Below are 12,337 nucleotides of genomic sequence, written 5' to 3'. Positions count from 1 at the left end.
ATGGGATTTTCCAGGCAACAGTACTGGAGTGGATTGCCATTTCCTTCTCCAGGGGATCTTCCCAACCCAGGGCTCCAACCCGGGTCTTCCGCCATTATAGACCGACACTTTACCGTCTGAGCCACCAGGGAAGTCAGGTGTAAGGTAGCTTTGAAATCAAGGTGTGTCTTACAATCAATGGCATCTTACAGTTAAATTAGTACTTACTTTCTTTATTTCTTAGATGTATGTAATAATGGTACCTTAAAAATCAACAGCAACTAAGATTCAATGATGGTGAAAATATTCCCAAAATGGCCTTTTGTGAGTATATTTCAATAAAATTATTCTTAAATCTTCCCTGGTGGCTCAGATGGTGAAGTGTCTGCCTACAATATGGGAGACCTGGGTTCAATCCCTAGGTCAGGAAGATCCTCTGGAGAAGGAAATGGCAATCTACTCCAGTACTCTTGCTTGGAAAATCCCACAGACGGAGGAGCCTGGTAGGCTATAGTCCATGGGGTCGCAAAGAGTTGGATACGACTGAGCGACTTCAGTACCATACCTTACTCTTAAATCACTGACACCACAAGTTAAGAGATTAAAAACAATGTCACAATCACAGTGATTCTGCTTAAGTGGTTATCATAATCAAGTAACTAAAAAGCCACATCTACTTAATGACTGCTGACCGTGGGAAAATTGTTCTTAAGTCTCACCTACCAATCACTCACAAACTGGCAAACATTTTTTGGTACATACCAGATTCTCCTTTGTATCGGATGTTTTGAAATTCTGCATAGAAGACAGCTTTCTCAAGCATTCCCAGAAAGATGACAGCACCGATCCAAAACTGAATTCTCAGGAGATCTCTCCAATAGCAAGCAGACCATGCCAGCCACAGAACACCAAACAGGACATATACAATACACATCACCATGAAAAACTGCCATCCAAGTGGGTGAGAGAGAGACAGGAGGGTTAGGGCCAAGAGCCAGGTTAGAGTCTATACACAGTCCTAACATGGTATAAAAAACATACATATTACACCTTCTATTTAAAAAATTAGTCTTTATTTCTGTGAAGTTCTATACTGAGATGAAAAAATTGTCTCCTTTTGGGCAGAGGGAGACTGCTTAAGGACCTGTCATCAAGAGTGACCACTCTTCTGTATTAAAAGGTTTTTTTCAGCTCACAATCAAAAATTATTTAAATGAAGACAACACAGAAAGGAAAAAAGGCAAGGCAGGGTTAGGATACAGCTGAAGGCTACGAAACACCACAGAGTGGGAAAACTATAAAAGTACAAGGAAAAACTATAAAAGTACAAGGAAAAAACAACAATCATGAACAAAAAGAAACCTGAAAATAGATTAAGGATGTTTTCCGACAGACACAGACTGAAAAGGAGAAAGCATCATCATTTAGTCATACTAAGTGGGATCAGAAACTACAGAGTTTTAAGTACTCCATTTTGGATCCAAGAGATGTCAAAAGTGAATCAGGTATTCTCCAACTCTAAAATTCTACAAGTCATTGACTTCTTCCTTTTATAAATGAGAAAATGAGGCATGGAGGGGTTCACTGATACTCTCAAGATCACATTCTAGTAAGAAGTAAGTACAGAACTACAAGCAGTATTTTCTGAACTGTTCAGGAACAAGTCTTCAATACTGCCTCAAAACAAGTTAAACACATTTAATGTTGAGGTTAAAGAATTTAAGTTCACTTACAATCATCAGTGGGTATTCTTCAAGCGTGAGGTATTCATAGGGACCTTTCACTTCAACAGTCACTGCCAAAACACAGTCCTCAGAATTAATGTAAAGGATGAAAAAATTAAACAGAAACATCATCTGATATTTGATGAAATTAATGAAAATTTCATTGGGTAATTTAGTTTTAACCATTTCAATCATGAAGTGTTCTGACGGATCATGCTGTGTCCTGCACAGGTCTCTGGCTCCATCACCATTTCTCGTAGAGAAGTCCTCTGTTCCCATACTCACGTCCTTTAAAGACCAAGCTGAATGTATTTCGTCCGTAAAGCCTGGTGAGCTGCCCAACTGGAGCTATTCCTCATCTGCTCTCAACTCCAAACATACTTCACATATGCTTTTTCTTACATCACTAACATGCTTTGCAAAGTACAGGGCTTCATTTCTTCATTCTGTCACCCTCTTCTCTCTCCTGACCTATTATTTTCCTATTGCTTTATTTCTTTTTTACCTACTTCAATTTTACTTAACTTTTCTACGATTAACATAACATTTTCAGAAAGTGCTTAATAATAACAAAGTGTTTAATGAAGCAAAACAAATGACAGTAATAACAAGAATGTGAAAGACAGATCTGCCTTACTGAAGTAAACCTTTGACTATTTTTAAACTGTAACTGATAAAAACTACTTGGATAAATTTTAGGTGTGATTAATAAATAAACTGCTTTATCTGAGAAGTGACATCTATCTCCACATACAGACTATGCAACAAATACTTATTAATTTTTATCAAGCAAAAAGGACATACCACTATTAAAAGTAAGACCCAATACTTATACAAAGAAAAGGAGCATCCCATATTAGCAATCACAAAAATTTCATAGCCAAATTGTTTAGTAATCTAAACCTTCTTAATTTAATGAAAGAATAAATATAAATACTTCGTAAATATCTATCACATTCTCTGTTTACTCTAGAGCAGAAGTCAGCAAAATACAGCACATGGGCCAAATTTGGCCAACCATTCCAAAGTTTTATTGGAAAATAGTCGCATCCACTTACTTACATACTGTTAATGGCTATATTTACACCACAGGGCAGAGCTGGGTAGTTGTAGCAGAGAGAACATTTACTATCTAGCACTCTAAAGCTAATCCCTGCCCTATGCTAAAATATAACACACATTTTCTGAGCACTTACCATCTGACACACATTATGGAAAATATAGGAGATGGAAAGATGCATGTTTTCTGCCACCAAGTGGATGACCATCCCCAGGTGAGAGGAGTTGGAAAGCAACAAAGAACTGTTCCCCTGAGCCAGCCCCAGAAGGATGTATATTTTCTATGACAAAGTAAAAAGCCATCCAGGCAGAGGACATTACATGATCAAAGAAAATGATCATGGTTGTGATAATGCAGGTACATTTAAAGGACATGTAGTTCTGAGACTGCACATGGTACTATACAGTAGCATTTTGACACAAGGCAGAAGAAGGTAAACTGGAATAATCTGTGAAGTTTTCTAAGTCTTGCTGCAGACTTGGACATTTTATAGGTAACAGAAGATACCAAAGATTTTAATGAAGGGAAGAAAGAAGATAAAACTATCTTAAGAGAATTTTAGGGCTTCCACAAGGTGTAGTTAAGTTTTGAGTATCACCTTAGTTTCAAATGACAGATGGATAAAGCAAAAGCAAAAAAAGAGAGAGGAAACAAAAAGGACATGAGCTTGAAAAGATAAACAGCTCCACATATCAAAACAGAATAAAAACGCAGAACAGTGCCTGAGACTGAACCATGGTCAAGGTGGACTCTGGGTCCCAAAGCTGCAGTAGTTGAGCATGCAGCTTCTACTAGATCACTGAAAATAGCAGGTGTTCCAAGATAAAGGGGGAACAGAGCCATCTGATGAATGAAGAGGCTGAACTGGAGGGAGCAGGGTTTCTTCTCCATCCTTTTCAAAGAAAGAAGGTTCAAAGTAAACACTAGCAACTGTTCAATGAGGCTATTGCCCATTATAAAGCCATGGGTCTGGAGGATATACATATGCCTTGGGTCCAGAAACTACCAGGTCACCTCTGGTTTGCCTAGATCTGCTATATTCCATATTATTATGGAGAATAAGACCCATCTCTGGTCTTGGGAATTAAACATTGAATACAAGAATCCATAAAACAAAAGTTTAAAATTAAGTCAAATAAAATAAAAATCAGGATAAAAATTAATGAAAAAGACAATGAAATAGGAAAATTAACAAAGTGAAAAACTGGTTAATTGGGATAAAAATATAGTAAAACAAAAATTCTAGAATTTGCAAGTTAAAAAGAGAAGGCATAAAAGCAATACTAAGAATTTAAAAAAACTTTTTTTTTGGTAAAAGAAAGATCATTACTAACTTTATGCCAACAAATTTAAAACGTTGAAAGAAATGGAAAATTTCTCAGGGGGAAGAAAAAAAGAAAAACCCCAATTCAAGGAAAAATAGAAAAACTAAAATATTTATTTCTATTAAAGAAAAAAAAATCACTTATTTAAAATCTTCATGGGGGAAAAAAAAAGAACATCAGGCCCAAACACTATCATAAGTGAGTTCTATCAAACATTTAAGGAATGGATAATTCTATCCTTACCAAAACTGTTCAATAGAATATAAAAACAGGGGACATTCTTTGATTCATTGCATGAGATTAGCAATAACCTGAACATCAAAACCCATAGAAGACACATAAGAAATGAAAATACTAGGCCAATTTTACTTTGAACAAAGGCAAAAAACTCTAAATAAAATTCTGGAAAATAGAATCCAGCTAAGTGTGTGTGTGTGTATCAAGGCCAAAAATGGCATCTCAGAAATTCAAGAACAGTTTAACACTAAAAAATCAGTTAATATAATGCATCACAATAACAGATTAAATGAGCAATCTATATGATCAATTTAATAAACTTGATTAAAACATTCCATAAAACTGAGTATTCATTCTTAAAAAAAAAAAAATCTTGAAACAGAATATTTGGAAAAATCTATAGTAAATATCATACTCAATGGTGAAATGTGCCAATACTGCCAATAAAGTCAGGGGCAAGATAAAGATGTCCACCATCACTGCTTCTATTCAATATTCTACTTGAAAAGGCAGGGGAGGGAAGAAAACTGCAAAGAAGGAAAAAACAAAAAAAAGAAACTATAGAAAACAAGACTAATTAATAAGTTATTGTAAAATTCCAGGTGATGATTCCCTGAACTGGGTGGCAAAAGTAGAAAGGAGAATAGTAAGAAAAACTGAGACATTAAAAAAATAATACAAGTCAATTAATTTTAAAATGTCCAAGTCTTGACTTAGTAACTAAATTTTAACTAGTCTATTGAGAACATAATACTAACTGAAAAAGTTAAAAGCAGGAGTATCAAATGAAGGGAAATGAAATCTAATATCTATAATACATAGTAATAAAATATAAGTGGAGTACCTAAGACTGTATCTTGTTCACACTGGATGCAGAAAAATGTTAAATTTCTCTCCCTCAATTTTTCTACTTGACAACATTCTTCATTTATTCCCTCTTTAAAGCAATTTGACACTACTCACCATACGACACAACCAGACAGTAGTAATACAAATGATTAAAAAAAAAAATGTACTTACTGGTAAAAAGATTACTTCGTGAATTTTCTTTTGATGATTCTTTGGAGGATGATATGCCAACATGTACAATAAAAATGTATGGTGCATCTTGCCAAGTTTTCAATGGATCATGCATTACCTACAGTGGAAAGAAGACATCAAATCTTCCAATCTTAAGAACTGGGGACACAGGTTAATTACAAAATATAAAATTTCATTCCAGAATGTGCCTAGAAACATGGTCAATTCCTTCACTTTTACTCATTAACACAGTAGGCAAAACAAACAGGCTTACAGTGCATATAATAAAGTAGATTAGATAATAAATTACTCATATATAACTTTTTTTAATGAAGGAAACCTCAGCTTAAATCACGAAGTTGAGTCTCTATTGTAGCTCAGCTGGTAAAGAATCTGCCTGCAATGTGGGAGACCTGGGTTCGATTCCTGGGTTGGGAAGACGCCTTGGGGAAGGTAAAGGCTACCCAGACCAGTATTCTGGCCTGGAGAATTCCATGGACTGTGTAGTCCTTGGGGTCACAAAGAGTCGGACACGACTGAGCAACTTTCACTTCACTTCACTTCACTTCTCTTTTAACCAAGTCATGAGAGGATGCCAGGTTGTATTTTACAGAGATATCCCAAACAAACTAAAGAAATTTAGTTTAAATCACCTGGAAAAAACCACCAATGGTGACATCAGTAACTTATAAACACCAATTCCTGAATCTAATTCCCTTCATTCAATGCCCTTCTCAGGACCACCACAGTTTCTTCTAACAAGGTTTTACATTTACATAAAATATTTGATTTTAGCTAGGCTACATGAAAAGCCAAGAGTCACTGTCCCCCAAAGTCAAAGAAGTAGAATTAATAGCCACCATGCTTGTGGAACTGGTTATCTATTCCAAGGCCAGTTAGTCTGTGCACAGCCTTAGCAAAAAGCCACCAAAGGATTTGTTGCCTTATACACCAGAGAGGCTATGGACCTTCAGAAAAGCAAGACTATAACAAAAAGACAAGATAAACACAGAAAATGCTTGGCTGCTTCTTCCTCATGTCTGAAAGGAGGCACAACTACTTAGACTTGCAATTTATTATTTTCTGGTCTTAAAAGGAAAATTAAGATTTTCACTATTAAATTATTGAAGAAAATGTTCACCAACACAGAATTATTCTGAAACCAGAAAAAAAGATCTAAAAACAAATACATCTACAAGAATATTCACTACAGCACTGTTTCCAACTGCAGGATAATGAAACATAAAACAGATAATCTAACAAATTGTAATATATTCTTATAAGAAAACTCTATGCAGTCAATGAAATAACAATGCCATACAATATTTACTGAACTGGAAAGCTGTCCATCTTATATTGCTAAAATTTTTAAAAAGCTGCAATATAGTACATAAGGTTCTCATTTTTAATTAAATATAAATATGCAAGCAGACAAAATACTAGAAGATAAATGTTTATAATCTATCAGTATGTGGCAGTATTACAGAAAATTATTTTCGTCTTTTCACTGATGTATATTTTCTAAATATCTGACAGTGAACAAGAAAAAGCCCAATGGATGCTGTTTAAAAAAAAACAATTTAATGAAGCTTGCCATGCCAAACTTATTTTTAGGTTAAAATTCTATACAACTATAATCAGGGTAGGGAGAGTGGGGACAATTCCAGAATGGTAGAATACAGACCCCTGAAAATACACTCACCAGTAAAAGCAATAAGAATATGGGCAAAAATTATCAGAATCAACTGAAGACTTACAACTCATCTGAGATCTGTTTCCTCAAGGAAAGCACATTAATTTCAGTAAGAAAAGCAAGCCGGTAGTGTTTTTGTTCACCGTAACTTCTTGACCTTTTTTCTAAGCTCCTGAAAACCAAAGTTCTCACAATTTTAACAGCTGTGAAAAACAGCAGTTTGGCAGTGGAAGAGTCTGGTGGTCCCCTAAAGCCCATTCACCAGAGCTGTCTGGTAGGTGATGAAAAGCTCCAATCTCTGGGTGTATCTTTTACATGATCTGATTTCAGAGCTCATTCAGTGGGAAGGACCCTGTACTCAGGGAGTTTTCAAAATACTCAGCAGCAACTGTGAAAGATCACAGCTGCCTGAAGTGACATTACCAGGTAAGGCTATCAAGAGGCTGACTAAAAACTTAAAAGAAAAATTTAGAAATAAGATGTCCATGAAAGTGAAAATGAAGTTGCTCAGTCATGTCCGACTCTGCGACCCCGTGGACTGTGGCCTACCAGGCTCCTCCATCCATGGGATTCTCCAGGTAAGAATATTGGAGTGTGTTGCCATTTCCTTCCCCAGGGGATCTTCCCAACCCAGGTCTCCTGCATTGGAGGCAGACACTTTAACCTCTGAGCGACCAGGGAAGATGTCCATAGGGGTTTTGAAAAGCTTCAGGATATTCTCGGATATCTAGAAGGCTCCAAGTACACTTAGGGCTGGGCACATACGTGCCAGACGGTGCACACGTACCCAATCAAGACCTGAGTAGGCCCTAATTACTCACCCCTGCTGATCTCAAGCCTCTATACAAGAAGAAAGTAAAAGTTAAGACAGAGTTTTAAATTGTGAAAGAAGCCAGACATAGGTCACAAATTGCGAGAGAGAGAACAGTGGTTGCCTAGAGCTGGGGGAAAACAGGAATGAGGAGTAACGGCTAATGACTACATGGTTACTTTTTGGGGTGTTGATGTTAAGAATTAAATAGTGATTGGTGGTCACATAACTAAAAACTTCTTAACTGTGCATTTTTAAAGGGTAAATTTTGAGATATACTCTTCCAATTATGTTCTAGCACAAGATAATTTTAGATGGAGTTCTGGGATTCAAGGTTTTTTCTTAAAAGTTTCTTACTATTTACAAATAATATTTATAGGGTGGTAGTTATAAAGCAATATAGACTGATTGTAGCAAACATGGAAAATATAGAAAACACAAAGAAAATAAAAATCACTCACAAAATCATCCAGAGATAACCATTATTAACATTTTGATATATAGCTTCCATTCTTAAGTGTCTTTTTAAATGTAAGCATAAGATAAAAATTTAAAGTAAACAAACAATTTAGAAAGATGGTAACGATAATCCTGTATGCAAGATAGCAAAAGAGACACAGATGTATAGAACAGTCTTTTGGACTCTGTGGGAGAGGGCAAGGTAGGATGATTTGGGAGAATGGCATTGAAACATGTATAATATCATATGTGAAACAAATTGCCAGTCCAGGTTCGATGCATGATACAGGGTGCTCAGGGCTGGTGCACTGGGATGGCCCAGAGGGATGGTATGGGGAGGGAGGTGGGAGGGGGTTCAGAATGGGAAACACGTGTACGCCAATGGCGGATTCATGTTGATGTATGGCAAAACCAATACAATATTGTAAAGTAATTAGCCTCCAATTAAAATAAATAAATTTATATTAAAAATAAATAAATAAAGTAAACAAACATAAGAACACTAAAATGTGTTCAATGCCCTAAATTCCCTACCACACTTACAGTTTTGTCTCCAGTAAAGGTAAGATTTGTTCCATTCTCCTTAGCCTGAAACAGGAAAAAAGAAAATTAGTAAATTAATTCAGAATTTCTACTTTACTTTCAGAAATACATAACAAGAAAAACAATTACCTCCTGTCTTTCTCCTAAAAGAGGCAATCGATGCACAAAATCTCCAGAAAAGCTCTATGAAAGATAAATAAAACTAAAATTAAACATGTATAATAGCAAAACAAAAGCACAGCTCAAAAACCCACAGAAACAGTTAAAGCAAAACATAGTATAAAAGTAAACAAAATAGTATGACATTAACAGATAAAATATTTCCAATTAACCACAAACAAGCGAATAAAACTTTGCTGGGAACTAAAAAATAACAGCAAACCAAACTGGCCACTCAGTTTTTCTATAAGATTATAGATACTGTCATTCTTGATAAAACCTTAGATGCAAGATACATAAATAGGATAAATGGATGTCATAGTTCCCCTCTATTTCCAAGGGTGGGGAAACTGTGACTCAAAGCTATAAAGCTTTAGATACAGAAATGGGATCTGAACCTAAGACTCTCAACCCTAGGATCCATTGCTCGTTCCATCACAACACACGCCATGCCTGTTAAAAAACCTCCACTAATTACCTTTCTTTCCAGTTATCAGCAGAGGAAGCATTATCTTTCCTGAGTAATTAGGTCATGTTACATTAGACTGGAGGAAGAAACCTTATGAACAAGGATTTATGCCAAAATCCTGGAAAGCTTATAGAAGATATAAAGTAGTGAACCTTGGGAAACAGTATATAATAGGTAACTTTTCACAATCAGATCCAAGAAAGGCCAACCAATCCTCCTAGCCTAAAGAATAAATTTGGAAAACCAAAAGAAAACCCCCTACTCAACATCATATTGTGACTAGCTTTCTTTTTCTACCTTACTTCCACTGCTGCTGCTGCTAAGTCGCTTCAGTCGTATCCGACTCTGTGCAGCCCCATAGACGGCAGCCCATCAGGCTCCCCCGTCCCTGGGATTCTCCAGGCAAGAACACTGGAGTGGGCTGCCACTTCCTTTTCCAATGCGTGAAAGTGAAAAGTGAAAGTGAAGTCACTCAGTCGTGTCCAACTCTTAGTGACCCTATGGACTGCAGCCTACCAGGCTCCTCCATCCATGAGATTTTCCAGGCAAGAGTACTGGAGCGGGTTTCCATTGCCTTCTCCCACTATTCTAAAGCTATTTTCTTTTTCCTTCAAGTCTGTAAAATCTATACTATGGCAAGAATGCAACCCAGGTATTGACAGTTCAAATTATCAATTACTTCATTTGCTCATCAATTATTAAGTAAAAGAGTTCTTATCAATAATCTTTCTTTGCAGTAGCTAGAGAGAAAGCCTAACTTTCCATGAACTCCTTTCTTCTTCAAGGCAAGCTGCTAAACAATTTGAAGCAGCATTTAAATGCAGTAAGAACAAAGCAAAGGCTATATATAGTTATATAAAATAGTTATATAAAATAACTATTTTCAAACCTATAAAATGTATAATTTTATCTATCAAAAAACTGGGGTCAGATCCTACTTCTAAGAAAAGAGAATTTTATAATAAACTCCATTTATATGATCACATACATGTAAGCATTAAAATACACAACATTGGCAATTCCCTGGTGCTCCAATGATCAGGACCAAGTGGTTTCAAAAGCAGCAGTCAGGTTCAATTCCTGCTCAAGGAATTAAGATCCCACAATCACAAGGTAAGGTGAAAAAATAAAATAATAAATAGAATAAAATATACAGTATAATTCACCTCTTCCCCTTTATACAAAAAAGGTGTAAAATTCAATCCTTTGATTTCAGGTCTATAGTAGTAAAATCTAAAAACGTTGATTTTTCTGAGGATATATCAACTAGATGAGATAACAAGAGAATTTTAAAAAATGAAAGTTTCAAAAGTCCATCAATGGATGACTGGATAATGTAGTACAAATGTACAATGCAACATTATTCAGCCTTTAAAAAGAAATGAAATTCTGATAATTGCTATATGGATGAACCCTGAAAACATTTTAAGTTAAAAAAGCCAAAAAACAGTGTGTGATTTTACTTCTCTGAGATATCTAGAACAGTTAGATTCATGGAAAAAGAAAGCTGAATAGCTATTACCAGGGAAGTGGGAGTAGGGGCTGGTGTTATTATTAACTGTTACAAAGTAACCACTTAAGATGATAAAAAAGTTCTGGAATTGGCTAGTGGTGACAGTGGTACAATAATGTGAATGTATTTATGTAACTGAAAGGCACACTTAAAAATGGTTAAACTGGTAAATTTTATGTATGTATTTTATTATGTATATTTTACTGCATTCTAAAGAAAGTGGGGCATTGCTTTTCACACACAAAGGAAAGCACATCCTCTCTTTGATGAGAATATTTAAGTAGCTGACTATGTACCAATCAGAACATACTTCTAACCTATTCCTGTCAGAAGAAAGAACTGAGGAGAAATGGACATCACCAAAAATACCGGTATCATATTTTGCACCTCTTCTATTTTCCTTGAACAACTATCAAATATTACCTGTGCTTTAAAGAGTTCACTGCAGTTCTGGAACAATTTTGATGATGTTTCATATTTCCCAGACAAGCCTTTTTTTTCCTTAAGGTTTTCCAAGTATGTGTCCACTTCTTCCAACTGGAAAATAGATAAAATACCAAGTATTTAACTTAGTTTTTACATGAAATATTTAAAAGATAACAAATAGATTGTCTTCGGTACAAACATAGTTTTGGATTTGCTATTTTTAAAATTAATATCAGATAAAGACTATATATTAGTATTCAAGAATCTAACAGTACTCAAGTACAGAATTCTAGACTATGACTCAAGAAGGGTAGGTCCTCTGAAAATTCCAGGAAGATTTGGGAAACTGTCACAGTCCAGAGGGTTTTGTTATAAGAAAATATATTTACAAGAGTTCCTTGACTCAATTAACAACACCACCACCACCAAAACTTGTGCTTATAAGCTAGATAAGCCAGAGTATAAAACTGCTGCAGCCATTCACAGCCCACTACTAATACTCTGAAAAAGTTCATTTCTGTGGCGTCATCAGTTCTGTGATTCTTCTCCCATACCAAGATCTCTAACCTCACCCTCTTTTTTCCTAAGCTGCAATTTCACACTTCCAACTATTCTGCTTACTATTTCCATAATTCTGTCTTGTGGCAATTCAAAATAATTTTTACATTCTTAACTCTACTACCCATGAGGACTGAATCTGCTAAGCTCTTGACCAGTTTTTATCACAAGCTTCAACTGTATGAAGTTTTTAACTATAAATTTAACTAGTGATCAATTGATTAGGAGAAAAGGATCAATGATATTTCAAACCATACTCTGGAAATACTTCTCTCTAAATTTTTCAGTCCTTTTTGTCCTCATCATGGGGATTCCCAGGTGGTGCTAGTGGTAAAGAACGTGCCTGTCAATGCAGGAAATG

General features: G+C 35.6%; 1 protein-coding gene across 3 annotated transcripts in view; it reads right to left on the bottom strand.

The window, feature by feature from the left end:
* TMEM87A (transmembrane protein 87A) overlaps positions 1-12,337 on the bottom strand; it is a 39,711-nt gene that overhangs the window by 21,889 nt on the left and 5,485 nt on the right. For all 3 annotated transcript variants that reach the window (XR_005718728.1, XM_040226847.1, XM_040226846.1), the window contains exons 4-9: positions 11,416-11,529; positions 8,981-9,034; positions 8,852-8,896; positions 5,346-5,463; positions 1,713-1,774; positions 742-925 (exon numbers count right to left, since the gene is read on the bottom strand). Coding sequence is in view for 2 of the 3 variants with exons in the window: in XM_040226847.1 (XP_040082781.1) it covers positions 742-925; positions 1,713-1,774; positions 5,346-5,463; positions 8,852-8,896; positions 8,981-9,034; positions 11,416-11,529 (577 nt within the window). In the remaining variant the exon portion in view is untranslated. The remainder of the gene's footprint in view (positions 1-741; positions 926-1,712; positions 1,775-5,345; positions 5,464-8,851; positions 8,897-8,980; positions 9,035-11,415; positions 11,530-12,337) is intronic.

The sequence above is a fragment of the Oryx dammah genome, unplaced genomic scaffold (assembly GCF_014754425.2).
Source record: "Oryx dammah isolate SB20612 unplaced genomic scaffold, SCBI_Odam_1.1 HiC_scaffold_26, whole genome shotgun sequence".
Classification (NCBI taxonomy): Eukaryota; Metazoa; Chordata; class Mammalia; order Artiodactyla; family Bovidae; genus Oryx; species Oryx dammah.
The sequence above is the reverse complement of the archived record's forward strand: the minus strand, read 5'-3'. Positions and strand labels throughout refer to the sequence as shown.